Below are 21,415 nucleotides of genomic sequence, written 5' to 3' on the forward strand. Positions count from 1 at the left end.
TCTCTGGGGGAAACACTTTAAAACCTATCTAAAAGTTAGCACAAATCCTACAGGAGGTAGAGAGTCAGGGAAGTGCAACAACTGAGAAATTGCCTTATTTTCATTTTGTAGAGGTACTCTGTGGAATTTGAAGGGACTGTAGTCTGTATTCAATAGGCCTTCCCAGGTAGAAATGTAATAAACCAAATAATTCTTCCATCAGTTATTTCTTTTGAGCAGTCTTCCCAAGACAGTCCTCTACACACAAGGGTTTTTCTGTAATAATTACTCCTGAGAACCCAGTGGAATAAGTGGTAATTACACTGTCTAAACACAGAAATAGATCCTTGTGCCATTGGTTCCAGAACTAATAGGCAACCTTACTCCAAATTTCTAAGGGTTTTTTAGTATTCATAATCTTCCAGCACTGCAAGATTGAAGGGCTGCACAGACTTCCTTACTCTGCAGCTTGTAATAGCTACCTCTCTCATAACTGGTATAATAAACAGTTGCTGTGCCCTTGGGTTCCTTTCCTCAGCTAGAGTAGGGCCAGCAGATGTTATGCAAAATGAAATCCTCCATGATTATGGGATTGCTCAAAGGGCCATAATACCAACCCACCCCCAAGAGAATGAGTCTATCCAGCCAGCTCGAATACTATTCCTATTTCCTATCAGTACAAACAGAAATCATAACACAGTTAGTAAACCGTGCCACCAAATGGAGGCAAAGAGCCATATGCAAAACCAGCAGAAGAAATTGATAGCTGTGATGGTCTGAGAGATCATATGTAGTGTACCAAGGAGAAAAACCTTTCTATTGGACAAAAGGCCCGCCTTTACCACCTGGTACTTTTGCCAAGCTAGAGGGTCTCAGGAAGAGTGAAAGTGGTGAAAAATGGTGAAAAAGCTAAAAGGAAAACTGACATCTTGGAGACAGTGTGTATTATTTGTACTATTATTCTAGAAGATTGACTCAGAATCAGTTCACAACATTCTAGTCCTTCATAATTATGTACTAACTTTCACACTTCAGAGAAATTTTTCGGTTCATCGGAGTAAGTTGCTGAATCAAAGATTCTAAATTTCTTTTTATGCCTTGGACCAAGGCACCAAAAATAAACTCTCTGTCTGCTCAGTCTCTAAATATAGCCAAGAATTAAGATATTCCTGCTTCTGCATCCTAAATAATCTAATGGAATCAATTACTGTTTTGCGTAGATGACATCTGGTATTTGCAAATAAAACATGAAACATGAAATCCAACCAAAATAAGCATGAAACTAAAGTTTCCAGCCATCCAACTACATCATCATTAAATATAATAGTTTTGCTTCACAGGGTGGGGTTTTCAAATTATAAATTTTAGCCTAAATCTCTCTGAGAGAAAGTAACACAAGCAGAAGAACAGGGCTGAAGACTTAGACTTTAGCCACTGGTTAAGCTGGTGAACACTTCATGTATTCACTGAGAACATTCTCCCATTGCTTGGAGTTTCAACCTCATGCTTTTATTGACCAGAACACCAGTCATGCCAAGCAAAATCACTTTCTTTGTACCATGAGACACAGCAAGGTTCAGAGTGAACACCAATGTCAGCTGTGGAAAGGAAAGAATCTGAAATGGATTAAATACACCTTTTTCCCACTGTGGAAGTAAAATCTTTCCCCATTATATTTGATAGCTAAGGATAGTCCCACTACATAATACCCATGTTTAAAACCCCTTTCAAAATGTATCCCATTGTAGCACTTTGCTGGCATTGCAATTAATGCTTTATTCTGCTAGAGCCAGAATCTCCTTGGATGTACATACAGGATTTGGGGCTGTTGCTCACTCTTTCTTCCTTTCTTCCTTCCTTTACTGTGAGAGCAGTGAGGCACTGGAAAAAGTTGCTGAGAGAAGTTGTGGGTACCCCATCCATCCCTGGCAGTGTTCAAAGCCATGTTGGATGGGACATTGAGCAACCTGGCCTAGTGGAAGGTGTCCCTGCCCATGGCAGGGAGATTGGAACCAGATGATCTTTCAGGTCCCTTCCAACCCATTCTATGATTCTGACTCTATGATTCTTTTTCTTTCTTTCTTTTATCTGTCTTTTTATTTTTCAATTACAGCCTAAATAGATAAATATAACTTTACCTGCAATCAAGGACTGGCCTCTTCCTTCATCAAATAATGCATGGCCAGAAAGGGGATGGGTTATGTGCCTCTCCATACTCCAGAGCTGTTATAACATAGCAAAGCAAGTAGTTCTGCTCAAAAGACTGGCTAGACTGGCTCTGAGCAACCTTGGAGGAAGCCATTTCTCCTGAAATGCTCTACAATGGGGAGCCGTATTTCCTCACAATTCTGTGTCCTGCCAAACTTGCAAACCTCTGAACCAGTTGGCCATGGTAGTTCATACCAAAAGATGAATGCTGGAGACTTTTCTGTGGTTGAGGTTGCTGGTCAGGATGAAAGGTGTGAACCATTCCTGTGAAACCCCACTTCTGACTGTCCCTCTCTGCCATACTGTGTGTATAGGCAACTGCAGTTGCAGATATTACCTTTCTGCAGCTGCAGATTTTACCTTTCTGCAGCTGCATTAAAAAAAATCCCACCCATTTCACCATCACTTGCTGACAGTGTGAGCAGGAATTAAAGAAAGTGGTCCCCACATTGTTTTTGCCTGCCTGATGTTCAGTGTTCTCCCCTGCTCTGTTCAAGAGCTCACATCTTCCTAAGGTAAATGAGAAAGTCACTTGAAGCAAGTTAAACCTATTTTTTTTCCTTTTCCCTCCAGATTAAATTTCAATCATGCCTATTCTTTTATCAAATTCACCAGGTCCCCGTACAAATGCTGCTTCCAACACAGAGAAGGGGGACAGCTCAGGTGAGGGAATGAGTGACTGGGAGCTGTGCAGGAGAAAACAGAGAGGGATATTTATTTTAGTGGCAGCAGCATCTTGCGGTGTGCTAAAGTTTTTGTGAAACTACAGCAAAGTCATCGACGGTCATTATCAGGTCTGAATGGATAACCTTCATCCTGTCCCCTTTATTTATAGTACCACATATTCTAGCCATAGTACATATAGCTAAAATGGTAAAAAAAATGCTTGACTTCAGGTACACAGGTGGAATCAATGGGATTACAGCCCAACAAATCCCTAAATATGGATAATTTACTGGTTTCTGAAACTAATAAATTTTGTTTTTTCTTTTTTTTGTTGTACAAACATTTATAGAATTACTATCTTACTTAAAAGAAACAAACATTCCATTTGAAAATATCTGGCTTTAATTCCTTTAACCACAGTCATTGCATTTGCTGAAAAAAATACCAATTCACAGCATGACAGAGCTATCTATGAAATAATTTAAATGCAACATGCACAGTCAGCAGAAGTTCTGCATTGTAATTTGGAGAAAAGACTTCATACTGTCACTTACTCTCTGAGCTACATATTATGCTTCAACAATTTCCCTTCCTTCCTGTCTATTGAAAAAATATGGGCAGTTATCCAGTTACATCAGAGCATCCCTTTCTAACCCCAGATGTTTGCATTTGACATGAAAAAGAAAAAAAAAAGGTGTGGGGTTTTTTTGCATGTCGTTTTAATTTTCAAGAGCAGCTATAAACCATAAGCCATATCAATGGCATAAGCAGGTGCAACTACCAGTGATAGTTAAATGGTTTTTCATTGTTTGATTTGACCGAACACTACAGAAATTACTTGATTCTGTTCAGTGACAGTATGCATGGAAAAGGTAGCTATGCAAGAAGCCAAAATAACCACCAACCTTGAGTTTTAGAGCATGGGTTTGAGTTCTGAAGCTTAGTATCCTTGCTGGGCGTGGTTGTGTGTAAGCTGTCTGGAAGGACACTATTGCACAATAAAAACCTCAGGAGTTTTGGCTTTAGAGTTTCATGTGAATGATAACTCTCACAGCTGCTGTTTGAGTGCATGTAGAAGAAGTGGCATGTCTCTTATTTGTGTGTACATGGTGTACCCAGGTGGCAAATCAATCAGACTTTGCCTTTCCCCAGCCCTCCAGGTTGTAGCAGGATGCCCAGGGAGTGTGGAGCACAGGGCATGCTGCTCACACCAGGCCATCTCTACCCGCTTCTGTTTTAAACCAAAAAGGCAAAAGTACCAAATTTTACTCTAATTTATACGTTTGTACTAGCCATTACTCTGGGAAACTTAAAGTTGTTGTAGAAAGATGTGAGCAATCAGAAGGATCCTGACATCTAAGTCTTCCTAAATAATGTAACTTATCAGTAAATGTTTAACTTCTTTTGAAGACTAGATAATGCATGGTATACTACTTCCAGCTGCATGTTTTAAGTCACTGGGAGGAAAAAAATCTTGGCTATTAAAATCTAAGAAAAATTGGCAATGAGCAAAGAACATCTGTGACCAGAAAATAGTCTCAAAGGTGGGAAAGTATTTTATAAATACATGTTTACTATTAATTTTATTTATGAAGAATAACTCTTTAAGTAGCAAGCCTCTCTGTTATGACATAGAAAAATCTTGGCCCTTACCAGACAGCTGGTCTCAATATAATATCAATTATATTGGTCCAGCATAGACTGAAGTCAAAGAAGTTTAAAAAAATCAGTTTCCAACTCATGTTGAAGGTGAATAACCATCCTGCTGTACTTTTGGCTGTATGTTTAGCACAATGGAAACAGCTGTGATAGTCCTATGGTAAGGAACAAGGCAATCTCTCCCGAGTGCTACAAAAGCTGTATGGCTTGCTGTTAAAAACCCTGGTAATAAACAGCTCTTTGAGTCCAGCCTAAGCAGTAAGAACGGGCGTGATTCAGCAGCACAGGAGCATCAGTGTGTCACTGAGATGTGCTCTTCTGGAAACTGCTTTTAACACAGTGGAACTGTTCCTTGGCTGGCTCAGTTGATGGTCACGTGCTTTTGTTGCCATGTGCTGGGAGAAGCAGTTGCTGTAGAAATGTGAATGTAATTTATGACGGCCTGTAGTAATTCTGTACATCTCTTATGTCTGTGTTCTTATAGCCACTTGGGCACTGAAGTAGCTGAAATGAGAAAGAGGCAGCAGTCACAAAATGAAGGAACATCAGCTGTGTCTCAAGCACCTGGAAACCAAAGGCCCAACAACACATGTTGCTTTTGTTGGTGCTGTTGCTGCAGCTGTTCATGGTATGTCCTGTAGTATATTTGCTTCCATATCTACCACAGGTAAACAATGAGAATGGAAAGCACTGGGAATATGTTGACTTCTGGGAGAGGAGACACAATTTAACTTTTCACTTAAAAATTTGATTTAAATATTCCCTGATTTGGTTGGACAGCTTGTGATGGGGAAAAGGAAAGAATAGTAAATTCAAGCTATATTTATCCTACTTAAGCCATGACTAAATGAGAAAATTTCAGCTGTAAAACTTGTATTTGTGAGTGAGAGACTCAATAATTGATATTTTATAGCTTGCATTCAAAACATTTTTTTTCCTGTTTGTATTTTTGATAGTGCAGTTCTCTGCATTCAGGAGAATAAAAGGGAGATGGTCATAAATGTGAACATGTGGTGTCCTGTTATATTACTAATATAACAGGTAATATAAATAATAATAGAAATTCTGTAAATCTGAAAGCATGAGCCTTAAATTCCACTTTTAAATGGAGTGGCATAATTTTAGCGGCTGCTTGTCCCTTCCTCAACAAAGTATTGACTTGTAAAGTCAAAGATTTAAAGTCAGTTTCAAAAATAGCTTTAAATTCTCAGTGTCTTGAGATGCATCAGATCTTTATTTTTTATTTTTATGAACATAGTATTGAAATATAAGGTAAATGACATGCAGTACTGTTCAGAGCCTGTGCATCATACTAACCAGAGAGTTCAGGTTTTTTGAAGTCACCATTCCTCTGTGTATCTGTGTTATTTTCACTTCAATCACCCATCTGGCACCAGTCTAAAACCTGAGGCTATTTGCTCCAGTATATTTAAAAATACATACCAGTATATATGCACTAGGGATAGGTTTTTTTCCAAGATACTGCCACATCCTGGAGGCAGTGGTGGGGTGGGCCTGCCTTGGCTGATATTTCCAGTTTCACCTGAAGGCAGAGTGTATTTGGAGCAAGGATGAGCCAGAGTTCATGTTTTACCAAGTAACTTTGTAACTTTGTGATGTTCAATCATATTGAGAAATAGGTGGAAGTGTATTAAACAGGAAGTAGAGAGGGTGTTCTGTCATTTTTCTTTCTGCTCTGGGACAAGGGCACAATATCAGCTATGCTGTTACAGTCCAGAGATTCATTTACTTCAGTATCCTGTTTCAGGAAGTGCCTTTTATCAGATACCACAAGATAAGGAAAAAACAAGTAGATCTCCTCAAACTACCCACAGTAAAACACCTCACAACTACTATCAATCTGCAACTTAGGGATTTCCTGGCCCAGAGTTGCTTTTTGTGTTGTTTATAGACCTTGGTGGAACTTTCTTTCCTTAATTTCTGGCAAACCATTTTCTGAAGTGACTTCCTAAACTCATCTAAAGTTTTGTCAGCCAGGGTTTCCCCTAGCAATAAATTCTACCATGGGTCTGTGTACTCCCTTTTATTTGTGTTAACCTACTAGAAATTAATTTCATTTGATTTTTCCTTGTTCTTATGTGAAGAACAGTGACTAATCATTCCCAGGATGGTCAAGATTTTACAGAGCTCTCTCATATCTCCCTTCACCTGTTTTGCCTTCCACAGTCTTCTCTATTTTAATCTCTGTGATACAGAAACTGACCCAGACCATGATTTATCCTTATCTGTCCTATTTACCTTGTGCCTCTCTATGTACCTTTCTACTATTTCCTGTCTGAGATGTGTGACTAGATCTTTTTTGTTGAGACATGGGTGCACCATGTTTTGTGTTTGCTCCTGAGTTTTGTTACTAATTCCTAGCACTCTGCTTATTTTTTAACAGCCCCAGAGATGATGTTTTCATGGAATTATCCATCCTGAATACAACATCTCTTTCCTGAATGAAAATAAAGCCCACCATTGTCCATGTGCAGCTAGGGTTGGCTTTTACCTTGCATGTTAGAATATAAATAATATTCATATAATATCAATGATATTCATATAGTATCAATAGTGTTAATATAATATCAATAGTATTCAATAAAATATCCATCTAATTTCTAAAACTTAATGACCACTGATTTCATTTTTTAAGCATGTTGCTACTCAAGAAAACTTAAATTTATAAATTATACTCTAGTTTGAAGCTGTTGTGACCCTTGGAGTGCCTCCAGTCCTTAGAAGGCAATACCATTATCTATGTAAACAGCTTATGCACATTAAACTTAAATTAGAGTAATTATTGATTTAAAACAGAGGATGAACCTTCAGCTGCTCTATTAATTGTTTTTACTGTCTTTCAGGGTTTTTCAGGGCTTGAGGTTGGGATTTTTCTTTGCAAAGTAGATTAGACAGAGCATGGAGAAGTCCTGTTATCTAGTTTTCAAGATTAAGTCAAATAAGTGATCAAAGGAACAGTTACATCACTCATGTTTGCTAAAATCAAAAAGACAGAAAAGGTGATGTAATAAGTATTTTCTAGCTTTAACTTCTGAGATCCTGTAATAGAAATTCCATTAGAGGAAAGATGGGACAAAACCTTGAAAAATGTACTATGAAATGTTTCAGAAACTCAGTTAAAATTAAGTAACTGATTGTGATGCCCAATTTAATAATAACTTTAAAAAAGTAACTAACTTTATTATTCTCTCATATATAGGGGATTCTAGCTAATTAATTCTCTAGGGTAGTTCTCTGTAATAGAAAAGCCTAATCAACAGTTGTAACAGGTTCTCTGGACCTAATGTAATTACCCGCTTTCCCTAGTTTCATAGGTCTTTGTATTTGAGTAACATTAATTTCTCAAGAGATACCTGTCTGGAAATGTTGCTTGATTCATTAATGGGGAAGACAATGTTCTATCAAGATTAGAATTTTCTTCTGTTTTTCCACCTATATGTGACAGATGATAGTTCTTACATCACTAACCGCTTATTGCTTCAACTTCTTCACTATTCACAGAAGTGGGAGGAGTATGTCCAGATTTTATTAAAAAATGGTCCCTGCTTACTGTTCAAAGAGCTAGTTCAGTAGTTCGTGCATCCAAATAAATCTTGAGAATTCTGAAAATATCTTTTGTGAATCATGTGGTACTTTTTTTCTTCTGTTCTACCCCATGTTAAAATCAGAATAGGCATTAAGTCTTCTGTTTGCACAACAGCATAGGCAAATATTCACACCTTTGTTTGGGGAAATGCTATCTTGCCTGATAGACACTTGTCAAGAGCAAAAAGTTAGATAAATTATTTGGTACATCTTATTAAAACCCTCTTTTAAATTATTTTTCTCTAATATATCTTTCTTAAAGATAACAACTATTTGAAGAACTTCTCTACTGTTATGAAATAATCCTTGTCGGTACTTCAGCCCCAGGCAGATGCTTAATCACTCTTCAGCAGCAGGACAAAGAGAATCAGAAAAGTGAAAGTGATCAGAAAGTGACAAAACTCTTCCATTGAGATAAAGAGTTTAATTGATAAAGCAAAGCTGTGTGCACAAGTAAAGCAAAACAAAAAATTCATTCACAGCTTCCCATCAAACTCTTCCATTGAGATAAAGAGTTTAGTTGATAAAGCAAAGCTGTGTGCACAAGTAAAGCAAAACAAAAAATTCATTCACAGCTTCCCATCAGTTCAGCCATGTCGTGGAAAGCATGGTCCTTCACATGCTACAGTGACTTGAGGAAACAGATGCTACAACTCTCAACCTCCATCCTTCCTTTTTCGTCCTCAGCTTTTATTGCTGATCCCAATGTCATATGATATGGAATATCCCTTTGGCCAGTTGTGGTCAGCTGTCCCAGCTGTGTCTCCTCACAGCTTCTTATGCATCCCCAGCCAGGGACAAGCCCACTGTCAAAGCAGTGTGAGAAACAGAGAAATCCTTGATGCTGTTCAGTGACTGCTCAGCAGCAGCTATAACATTAATATGTTATCAACACTGCTTTGGTCAAAAATCCATAACATAGCGCTATAAGGATCCCTGTGAAGAAAATTAACTCCCTCCCAGCCACTCAGTACACCTATTGGCACTGATAATCATCAGGACAGTAAATTGCTCAGTTTACAGGGACAAAGCAAGACTCATTACCAAGGTTTTCTCAGATTAAAACAGAATGGAGATTAACAGGACTATTAAAATGGCTATTTTACTTGAATAAGTATGTTCATGATGTTGCCCCGACTAGTTTAAGCTTGGGACTTGTTTCTGAGTACAAGCAGTCAAGGAAACACTCGTCCTTGTCAGTGGAAAAAAATAAAGCTCTTCTGAACCTCCCAACAGGAAACGCTTGTCCCCTTACAGCAGAAGCAGATGATACATCCCTGTGAATACCTTTTATAGACCTACCTCTCTTCACTGACCAGACATAGACCTTAGGCACTCATTTCAGGAAGACTGCCTAATTAAAGTAGCTAACAGACAAGTACCAGTCATGTACTTATTGTCCTGGACTGAATCACCCCATGTCTTAAGCTTCTGCAGAGCTCCATTTCAATAGAGGACAGAAGAATGTACTTCTTTATGAGGCATCATTTCAATTACTTGGGCAGCCTGAGACTTGCAAAATTTGTAGTGTCTTCTAACATGACATTCTATATTTTCCTCAATTACGCTTTCTCCAGAGAGTCACCCATTTAGTACTTAGAGCTGTGACTTTATAGTTTTGAGCTCAGTTTGACAAGGTTAGAGGAGTAAGCCTACTATTTCTCCTCCCCAACCTTATTTAGAAATCCATTACTCCAGCTTCCTGAGCAGACATAAAACTAATTGTTTTCTTGCAAGCACTTGTAAATTACATCCTTCAAAAAAACTCTTCAGGCACTAGCACAGGGAGGTTGGCTTTTCTGCCAGTTTTACTTTGCTTTCTCCTTTGTCTCCTACCCAGAGCAGGAGTCATATCTTTTTATTCCCTCTTTCATAAGGTGCTCAGTGAATTTGAAAACTGTGGGACACTGATGCCCAATAATCTGTCTCCTTTTACTGTACACAGAAGGCTGAGAAGGGGTCTGACATCTACCCCACAAGAGACCTTAGCAGTATGGCAGTCTGGGGGATGTGAAAAGGCTTCCAGGCGATAAGTGAAGAAGATCACTTAGCTTCACCTGTAGCTCAATTGAAGTGAGTGAGCTGAAATGCCTTTACTCAGAAATATAACCATTAAAACTGCTGAAGACTTATGGAAGAGAGTTTCCCACACACATAAGATCCCAGGGAAGATAGGATATTTGCCATCTTGGCAATAAACAAGAGTTGCTCTTGGCAAGAAGCCTCCTCAGTTCTTATAACTTGCCTATGACTGCTGTTAGTTACTCTGAAATTTCTTCTTGATGATGTTGTTACACAAATATTTTTCTTTATTAAAGGGAACATTTTCCTTGCAAGAGTTTCACAGTTTACTTGGGCCTACAATAAAATATTTCTGTCACTTGTGCCATATATATGAAATGGCAGACACAGTTCTAAGAACAATTTTAAATTGCATTAATACTGGTTGTCTATGGGGTTCAGAGTGCTTTAAATGAAAAAAAAAAAAACCAAAAAAACAAAAAACCCCCACTTTTTTTCTTTTTTTTTCTTTTTGTACTTCCCACCTCTATAGTACCGTGAGAAGAATAACACTTTCTTGGCATATTCAATCTTAGTTTCTTATCAAAAAATTGTATCAAGGCTTTGCATGAGTCTATACAAGATTATTTCTGGGGGCTACAGACATGGCTGCTTTACTTCATTTACCTGTGGTAGAAAGTTTGAAGGACAGAGAAGCAAAGAAATTATGGAAACAAAAAAATTTAATGCAATATGTTATAGCCACATGTTCATAAGTATGTTGAAAACAAAACCCATATCCTATTTCCCATGCCTGTCTGCAGCAGAACTTTTGGACTAGGAGCAGAGTAGAGGTGGACTGGTACAAAACAGTCACCCAGGCTCCAGGATTTTGTAAAGCTTCCGGAAGAAATGAAAATCTTTATCTTTGAAACAAAAGCACTGTTTTTGAAACATGTTTTTGGTTTTTAATTTTGTTTTTAATTCTTCTTTTCCTCCCTGAGCACATAGGACAACACATCTGAAACTCAATTCTCTGTGTTTTACCTTTTCAAAACATCACATCTGTAAAAAGTGAATATGGATATGGAAAAGTACATCAGGAATTTTTTTTACTCTAGTGCAGGATACAGAAGTGCAGGTTACTGTACTCTATTTTACTGAAATAGAAGGTGATATTTTTAAAAATATTTAATAGGAAAAGATGTTCCAATTTGAGCCTTTTTATACTTTAAAATATCACAGAACACTGTTACATTTTTACCACTTGCTATTGCAGAGGTCAAAGATGAAAACATTCCATCTCTTTCCTGGAGAATAATTTATTCTGAGGGAGAGAAGGCTTAGGAACTTGTGCTTTGTGCAACTATGGGACAGTATCATCTGATTATCAGAGTGCAATGGGCAGTACTGGTGCTTTCTTAGGAAAGTCGCCCCAGTTCTTTGATGAGTAGTATTTACAGCTGGATAAAATCCATCATCTGTCTTGTCACACAAGCTACTGAACATGATATTAATGAAAATCAGTCTTAAATCACCTTGTCTTTAAATCTACATATCCTCAGTGCTGAACCCATGAGAGAAAGCTGGCAGACATTCCTATTGTTGATGGAATGCACCATGGGGTGAATGTGGACTGAGGATTTAAATATCTAGTCCTCAGAACTGGGCCTCTCGAGGTGCCTTGAGACACTCAAAATAAAAGTATTAAATTCTCAGCATTTGTAAAAATAATCAGAATACACACTAAAAATAAATAGCTTGTCAAGTTGGTTTTTTCCATACTTCTGTATGTTAACAGTGCTTATTAAATACTATCCAAGTAAAGCACTTCTTTTCCCTTTAAAGCAAAAGAAAATGATGATTTCTAAATAAAAAAAAAAAATCAGAGCAGGGAAGCATGTCTTCATAATAAGTATGAAATTTAATAAGCTCTTTCTCCTTTACAATTAAGACTAGGGAAGTGATTTTGCTGGAAATTTATGGAAGTTTAGGTCTTCAGGGCATGCTGGAGACAGGTGGCTCTGTGCATGCTGGTTTACACAACTCTCCTAGGGCAACACTGCCTGACTTGCCAACCTCTGGGCTTGCACCCTTCTGTGACGCTGGTCCAGATTGTCAGTGTTACCCTAATAATTCCTGGAAGCCTGCTCTCTCCTTGAGCCAGGCCACAAATTTACCTCATATGGGATTCAACACACAGCTTATGTCAAAACTCCAGAGCTGGCAAGTAAAGGCAGGTTTGACCACTTCTTGCACCTCCCTGTGAAGCAGATGTGAAATGCTGCCTTTTCAAAAGAGGGGGGCACATTTCTCTGGCACAAGGTGTAAAGGTAGGTAGGCTCACAGATATGATAACTGCTCCTAACTACTAGTCTATAATTTTTCCTGCATCTGCTTCTAGAGAGTAAGATGTGAATGCAGGAAAACAAGATGTTATTGGCAAACCAAAAGGACTTTCAAAATAGCATCAACAGAAAACAAAAAATTAATGTAAAAACAACTAAAGGAACTCAAAGTTAACCTATTCAATGTTATGAGAACGTGCCTTGGTCACTATGGAGCCCTCTTCTGAATAAATCAAGTATATCTCACCTCCCAGCATAAATAAGCAGCTAAAAAAATCCCTTAATGCAACAGTTTTTCTCTTCTTCCTTTCTCCTTCTCAGCCTCTTGCCATCTACCTCCAAATTTCTGTTGGAGCACAAGCTCTTGCACAACCTTGGAGTAGGAGCAAGGAGAGTGAGCCACCAGTTCTTACAGCAGAAAGGGGTTTCCACAGGAAATTTGCCAAGAAGTAGATTTGATGCAGGCCATTGCTTTCTGGGACATGTAAAGTAAATTAAAATCATGTCCTTCTCTGGGAGAAAGCTGTAAGCTATACACTGTATTTATTTTGGCAAGTGGTGCAAAGGACTAATCACCAGGGCGCTGCCAGTCTACCATGAAATCATGGTGGAAGAACAAAGATACACAAGACACTACACAGACGTTCAGCATGTATAAATAATTCTGAATTAGTTTCCAACCAAGAACCCAGGCTTGAAAAAACATTTAACATTGTAAACTAAGTCCATGAAAACTGATAATTGTTTCTATTTCCAAAGGTATGAGGAAAACTTGTTTCTCCCATAATAAAATAATAAAAATAGAAGGCTAATGTGAAGAGTGGAGCAACAGCTTCTTCTGCAGCTGCTCTATTAACTTTCATCACAAGCCAGTGGTAGAATCCTCATTAACATCAAAATCAGCCCTGGGCTTTCTGTGCCAAAATTTCCTAGTATCAGGATTTTATTTTTAATAATTTAAACTTTGAAAGTTCATTTCATTTTGAGGAACAGATGGATGCTCATGTGTTTACTGATATTTTTCCCCATCTGTGATAACACAAGCAGGTTAGAAAATGAGTAGACTGTAAACATAACAGACTAGCAAATTTTAAATAAATGTTTCTGAAAATTCACAAATAAAATGCAGATTCCTTTGTGCGTAGTACTACTAAGATACAAATCCCTGATCAGTCTAACTGCACAAAATAGTCCTATTTCAAGCAAACATTTCTGTAAAGAAAATTACACTGAAAAAAAATCAGAACTACAGTTCTTCTAAATTGAAGAATAAATACATGCTGAGAGGGGATTTGGGATTACACAAGGCTCATTCTAATTCAGTGGTGCAAAAGATACCAACAGCAGCTCCTTAGACTTAGAAGGAGAGAGCAGACTAAATCTAGTTAACTTTAGAACATGATCTTGATTCTGTCCTGGCACAGCACACAAGAGTGTACTCAGAGACAACTGCTCTTGAGGAGACTGGAGGGAGAGAAAGCAGTGGCAGAATTACTTCCACTGGTGAAAAGCAGCTTGATGCCTCCTCTGAGGCTGTTTAAGAGATGGATTACTTCAGAACATCAGTGTCTTGGCTCTCCCTCACCCCTCATACCCGTTTCCCACCTGCCTGCACCAAAATGCTGTTCATCTTGGTGTCTGTGGAGCACTGGCTGGAGGAAGATCCATAATGTCATGACAGATTTTCTGTCACCAGAGCACAGCTTGACTGTTGCTGTGGAGAAAATAAAAAAAACATAAGGAGTGCTGAGAATGCCTAAGCCCAGCTTATGCTGTGAATTACAGATATTAGGAGTTTGGAACCTTTGAAATCTCCCCTAACAGGGTTTGGGCTGCTTTTGGTTTTCTTATGACAAATTTGCAATTAGATAATTACTCAAAGATTCATTAACTCAGAAGTCCATGGAAAACCACATAAACAGAGAAGCATGAAAGGTCACAATGGGTCTGAGATCAAAACATCACCTGAAGCAAGGCATGTTGATAGATGGTGACATTTTAAAGGTGTCAAAGTCCCCTTGCAGACCCTCTGAACTTTATTAATTGTGAAATAAAAACTTTAATATTAATATTCAACATGCAAAAACAATAACAAAACACCCTTATCCAACTTAAACACACCGACAGTGTCTATACCACTGAGTAAATTAAGCAGGGCCAGGGTCTAATGGGCTATAGTCAGCCTGTACAGTAAATTGTTAGCAAGTGTTTACTTCCTGGCAGAGATTTGGCCAGTGCCAAAGTGCGTTCCCAGCCAGTGAAACTTTCTACCACGTTGTGGTAGAAACCCTGGCTTGGGTATGGGCTTTGGTGGTGCCAGTCAACCTCAGGACACTCCCAGAACATTTTATCTGCAAGAATAAATGCAGCCTATAGTTCCAAGTCAAAAATGAAAAAAAATTAGGCTACTAAAATCTGTCAGCAGCAGAATTTCCGTCTTGCATAGATTTATTTTTTAACTGTGTATAATTCCAAATCAGTTTAAAATTCCAGTTAAAACAGGAATAAATGTCTAGTGCTTTAAAGAGAAAAAATTAGAATATTTCATGGAAATTAGTCTGAACCTCTAGTAGGAAGCACTTATTAGATGGAGATCCTCTCACTAGAAAAGTGGGTCAGACATTCATTATGTGAGTCAGAAAGGCAAAGGAGATATGAGTCTTGTCTAGTCACCCTTAATAATTCCATAGCACATGTATTTGTCTAGATGGCAGCTCTGGTTCTTCTGAAATACCTGGTTGAAGGCCGGATACTGGCAGATGCTGAGCACCCATTGAGAAGTAATGGATAATTTCAGTTCTTGTTGACATCCATGCTGAAAGTTCTTCCTAGCTGAGGGCCTTGTCTTACAAAATTTGGAAACCAGCACCAACAAAACAAATGTCTGTAATATACACAGACTGGCATGGAGGGTCTCAATGCTGTTTGTTATCTGGAAGAATGTAAAGTGAATCCCCCATCTTACTTGACTGTGATGTGGATAAGTGTCAACTAGTTTAGTCCAGGCTAATTTCACAAAATATGGTGTTCATAAACATCATAGTAGAAACTATCCTTTGACATTTCCTAAAGCTCTCTTTCACTGGATTACTTTGCAACACCTTATGAAAAGAAAAATATGAATTTAGTATGAATGTTCCTAGGTATCCCTTCCCATTTGGAAACTACATCTAAATCTGTGGAATCTATCTACATTACCAAAGTAGTGACCCTATTCAAGCTCAATTCTTTACTGTTGCTCCTACTTTAATATCTGAAAACCAAGAATAATAAAGAAAAAGCCACTACAGAAACTGAGACTAGGCTCATTTATCAGAATTAGTTGGGACCAGTAGGTTTGCTTGCTAGTGATTTGGAGAACTTCTATCCATCTAGCTACCCTTTGAAGGGATAAAATTTCTTTGAACATTACAGAACTGTCACTTTTAATTGTCTCAAATATATGAAGGAATTGCTTGCAAAATAGCTGTAGCCAGGAGTAAGGATGCTGCAGATTGTCTAGCAATTAAATGTATCCATCATGCAAGATGGAATATGAATGGTAATGTTATTCTGAAGGAAGGAATGAAGCTGACAGCCAGACTAGCAATCTGTTGGGTGACCTGACAAGAGAAATACATCCTTGAGTTGAATATTGCCTGAAGCAGAAACCATATCTAAACTAATGGAAGAAAGCTAGAGTAACTCCTCTAGAAATCATTGGTAAGCAAACTTTGGCAAGCCTTGGGTTTCTTACCTGTACAAAAATTGCATCCCACATATAAGAACAAAAATTTTTAAAAAATACCCTAGAAAGGACTAGCAAAAGTTGTAATTACTTCTGTTGTGGCTGTCTTTATGTAAAAGTAATATAATCTCCTTAAGGTAAAATCCAGCAGAAAGAATATTTTCTTATAAATTTTCAGAAGAACAAAACACTGTAAGTAAAAGAGAGTTTAGGAAAGTCAGATTGCTTTGAATCACTAATCCTGTCCTCTCTTGCACAGTTACAAATTTTGCTCTGTGTTAGTCTAAGTCTGAGGGAGATATTGTCCTTTATTTCAGAAGTTCAAGTACAGTGCACATTGGTAGTTTCCATCTGCCTTCCAGCTCCTGCTGAGCTGCAATATCTGCAGGTAGGAAGATTAAATAAGTCACACAAGAGCAGAGGAAGAAAACAACACGTTCAGCAAGGTTATCCATTAAAAGGGCCAGTCTTCTTTCACATAACATTTAACCTGCTTTGACCTTGAGAACAGATCTCTCCTTCAGTCTGAAGTCATCCTGAAATGTAAATATAATTGGGGATTTTTTTTATGTAGGCCCCTGGAATATTCCTCAGTTGGAGTCTCTTTTAAAATATGTTGTTTGTGGCACTACTGGCCATGCCAGCACTATATCCAGTTCTGGGCCCTTCAATGCTAGAGCTCTGGGTATACTGGAGATTCCAGAAAAGGGCCTCTAAAATGATTAAAGGACTGGAGCTCCTCTCCTGTGAGAAAAGGCTGAGAGACCTGACATGGTTCCACCCAAAGAAGAGAAGGCTCAGAAGGATCTCATCAATGTGTATAAACACTTGAAGTGAGTGAACAAAAAAGATGGAGCCAGAGTATTTTCAGTGGTGCCCAGTGACAGGACACCAGAGGCAAGGAAAACAAGCTGTAACACAGGAGGTTCCCTCACAACATTAGGAAACACTGAACTCAGTTTTAAGACTGAAATACAGATCTTAATTTTTTGCAAAACATTTATGAGGGTCTTTCTGAGTATTTTAGAAGAATGTCCCTTTTATCAAGGGTTTTCCAGCAGGTTAGTTCTTCCATTACCAATACACTTCTGAACATTTTGTAAGAGACAAAAGAATCAATATAAAATTACATCAAATATCATATTGCAATTCTACAAGGCTTTTCTTTCAAATTTTTCATGGGGTCCAAAAGGAAAATGTAGTTTGGACAAATTTGACAATTTGTCTGCCAAACACACTAATTTCAACTTTGATGGAAAATACAGATGGAAAATATAACTCATGGCTTTATAAAGAGACTGTTAATCTGACTTGAGAAGAGAAAAGGTTACCAAAATTTATGTCTATTCCATTTTAAAATATTAAATATACAGGAAAGGGAAGAAAGTGAAACACTGCAGATTTGCTAAAACCATTTAAGTACTTGTTTTACAGAGCACATCCCTCTATGACTTTAGCACTCACATTTCAGTAAGGATGATCTACCTTCACTGTGCCATGTGGCATGCAATTTAATAACCTTATATAATGATCTTACATAAACTGCATCTTGGCCAAGACTTCCCATTAACAAAGGCATGATTATACTCTTAAGCAGTAGATCATTTATTTGGGTTCAATTCTGCTGCTACTCAAGCTGAGGAACAGCACAACATAATACTATCAGAACAGAGCTGAACATCTTAACTGACTAGACCTTAATAGCCTGAGGTATTCCAGATATCTTAAACTGTGATTTACAGCAATCTCCTTTTTCTTTTATGGTTTATAGTTAAATCTATATTGACTTTTGACCAATTAGGCTGAATGCTGCACAGTGCTAGGAAAGCACAGCAATTCAAAACCAGTAAGAAATCAAACCCATTCTACCCCACATTCAAAGATAGATGGCAGAAAGATACAATCTCAAATGAACTGAGAAGTTTCTTATTTTCATGGAAAACTTACAGCTCTCAGCAAAGATGATCTGGCCTTATCATAAACCTTTGAACAAAAGAATTCACAGAACTTAGTCTAGGTTTGCACAAGGAAGAAAGGTAGGATCCTATTCATGTGTAGTATTTTAAAAGGTATTTCCTTCTGAACTCTTCAATATCTCATAGGGCTAAAAGCTATTCCTTCACACAGAAAAGTTGAAATAGCACTGAAATAACAGCACTAAAGAACAAACACAGGAAATTGGGCAATGATTCTTTCAGTCACCTTGGATTGCTGCTACAGCATTGGTGTCAGAAATAAGAGCCAAGATACCCATCTGTAGGCAGAAGGGGTTTTGACTACAGCTCTGTTCCTGTGTCCACACACTCTACAGCTATACTATCAATGCTACTCTTCTAGAAATCTCAATACTATTTCAGGGAAACAAGGATACTTCAAATATAAGAGACAAATGCATTTTTTTGCTGTGCTTTGAGATTTTAATGCTGTAAGGCATTGTTCTTCACTCTTCTCTCCATAGCTCGTAGTATAAACATGATTCAGAGTGAAAAATGGAGATGCTGTTTGCAGCACTCTGAGAGATGAGGCTTTAACAAACACTGCATGTATCATGAAGTTAAAAGTTATAGCTGCTGGATTTCCTGATGAGCTGTTTTCTTAATAGAAAATCACTTGTCTCATAATCAGAAAGCCTACTGGAAAAGAAATCTGCTGTGACAGAATGCAATTTTTCTAAAGAGGTTCTTAAAGTTAAGCACAATATTTCATTTAAATCTATTATTTAGCTACATTAACTAGAATTACTCACAAAGGAGTAGTAAGAATAACGCTATCTAACAATGAATAATACCAAGACAACTGATTATTTCATTTTAAAATGTAATGATAATTATTTTTAGAAATATGAAAAGCAGTTATGATATGTCATTAAACTTTTCCACAAACACTATTTTGTTAGAAACCCAATTCAGAAGTAAATTGATTTTAACTGTCAAATCTGTGCAAAACACAAACTCAGTTCTATTCAGCAGCATTCTCCATAAAACCCTGGTGGAAGGGCCTGTGAAACAGCTTCTGCATCCACCCTGGGCAGGAAAAATCAGACCAGAAAGTTTAGACCTTGTGCTCCTGCTTGGCCCACAGGATTTATGGTATGCAGAAAGTGCATATGGGAGACAGAAGTCTGCCTGCGTTTAATATTACTGGATTCAGAGCAGAGAATCCTAAGCTTTTTCATGGAAACCACATTCATGGCACATAGAAGTACCCAACCCTCCGTGCCAGTGCCCAGACTGTTTTTCAGCTGTGTGCTCTTCAAATGGAGATGAAAAAAGGGGAAAAATATGAACTACAACACTACACACACAACATCATAAATGGAATCAAGGGGGAAAATACAATGAAGAAAAATTGGAAAACTAAAAATTGTAGGCTTTCTAGCCATTGGAAGAGACAAACCACTTTCTTCATTTTATCTTACCTTTTTGTGACCTATAAGAAAAAAAAACCCAGGCCAGTTATTACTGCAGCTCTTGTAGTTAAAGGCTAAAACAATGAGACTACACTGTAAGCTAGTAGGTTTGTGACTCCACATTCCTCACCTGATGCTTTGAAATTCTGGAGGCATTTTAGCTGTAATACAATACAAAATCTGTGGTTAACTTGCAAATACTTAAATTATTAAAAAATAAAAAGTGTTTGGGGTTTTAGCTACATGAGGCAAGACTCACAGAAGCAGATGTCAAGTTTATAAATTCAACTTTTAAAAAACCACTTTTTTCTTTCTGCTCTAAAACAGCTGATACCAAGTTGGAGTCTATACTTGTTGGGTTTTTTCTTTTAAAAACAATTTGGATCATAAGTACCTCCTGCACCATCTTACCACCTAAGGCAAATGTAACTCTGGCACTCAAATGACTCAGCACCACAGGTACCTGGACTTCTTGAAAGGAGTTTATAGTTTCAGTGGACACTGCCAAGTGGGCTGATTATAGCCTTATGGTAAGTGTTGGCCTGGCCCCAACAGACTGCTTTCCTATGTCAGTCTGTTAAAAACAATCTCATCATTTAGTTTTAAGCACAAGACAAGTAATTTTTTACTCTGAGTACAATGTAGCTATTTTTTCATTAAATTTCTAACTTGTTTTCAATATAAAATTTTACATCCTACATTTCTCTATTGAATTCAGTGAAGAGATGTAAATCATTATCTTGTTAAAAAACTGAGATTGACACTAATGACAAAAAATCCTTCACATTTTTTTTATCTGTTTCTTTTCTGTAAAAAAAATATTACTTTCTGCTGACTGAGTTAATACCATATTCTGATCAGTTCAAGCAAATGATTCCATAGGCTTTTGAGCACCATTTCCCTTCAAAGTCTCTTACAGACTACCAAGGCAGACATATGGGAATAACAAGTTTGCTACACATCACTTGTGTTCATCTTGCAGACCTCCAGGCATCCATGTAAGCCTCCACTCTCAAATTCATTAATTGCCACAAATTTGGCTGACATTTTGAACATACTAGTGTTTTTGGAAGAGTTATAGAGCTTTAGTCTTTCTTGCTATTCTTACAAGGACATAAAATCAGGGCCAGATAAGAGATGGAAGCCTTTATTCTCTAATACAGCCAGGTATTTGAAGGATGTACTGCAAGTTTACCTGAGCCCATGAAAATGTCTGGTACAAGGCATCACCTCTTCATAAAAATAGTGGTTCTAGGTCTAGTTTTTCTGAGAAGAATCTTTCTGGATATTATTCATTTACTGTAACAAAAAAGTGAATTCATTCCTTAACTTTAATAGAAGCAAATTTTTTACCCTTCACCTCAGCTTAAAAAAAAGCTATCATTGGATAATATTGTTCATGTAACATTTCATTCTCATCCTATTTTCGTGACATTAAAAGGGAAATAGAAGACAGTGATTTGAAATGAACATAGCTGTATTGTTCTTTATTAGTGGATCACAATAATATTGAAGTTTTTTTTTCATTATTATTGCTTTGCAAAGTATAACAAAATCATAAATCTCATAAATCTCATAAACAAACACAGTCTTGACTAGTGTTCAGTGACATGAAGCTTAAATATTCCAGGTGTCAGAAAAAAAACAAGGTGACAAAATGATTTTGAGTCATAAGTTAAATCAGATTTCATAAAAGAAATTAAAGAATCCCAGCATAGTTGTCTTTTCCATTATCACACAGCATATGGGATATTGGGACCACACCAATCTCTGACATCTAACAGAGCATGCCTCACCATTTAGGAGTGAGCT

At 37.5% G+C, this 21,415-nt stretch overlaps 1 protein-coding gene across 6 annotated transcripts in view; it reads left to right on the forward strand.

Annotated features, from left to right (window-relative positions):
• The window catches only part of RGS17 (regulator of G protein signaling 17), a 70,767-nt gene that overhangs the window by 36,750 nt on the left and 12,602 nt on the right, over positions 1 to 21,415 (forward strand). For all 6 annotated transcript variants that reach the window (XM_039707620.1, XM_039707613.1, XM_039707612.1 and 3 more), the window contains one exon: positions 4,997 to 5,140. In XM_039707620.1, coding sequence (XP_039563554.1) covers positions 5,022 to 5,140 — 119 coding nt within the window. In that variant the 5' untranslated portion in view covers positions 4,997 to 5,021. The remainder of the gene's footprint in view (positions 1 to 4,996; positions 5,141 to 21,415) is intronic.

This window comes from Passer montanus, unplaced genomic scaffold (genome assembly GCF_014805655.1).
Source record: "Passer montanus isolate IOZ18808 unplaced genomic scaffold, ASM1480565v1 scaffold2, whole genome shotgun sequence".
Taxonomy (NCBI): Eukaryota; Metazoa; Chordata; class Aves; order Passeriformes; family Passeridae; genus Passer; species Passer montanus.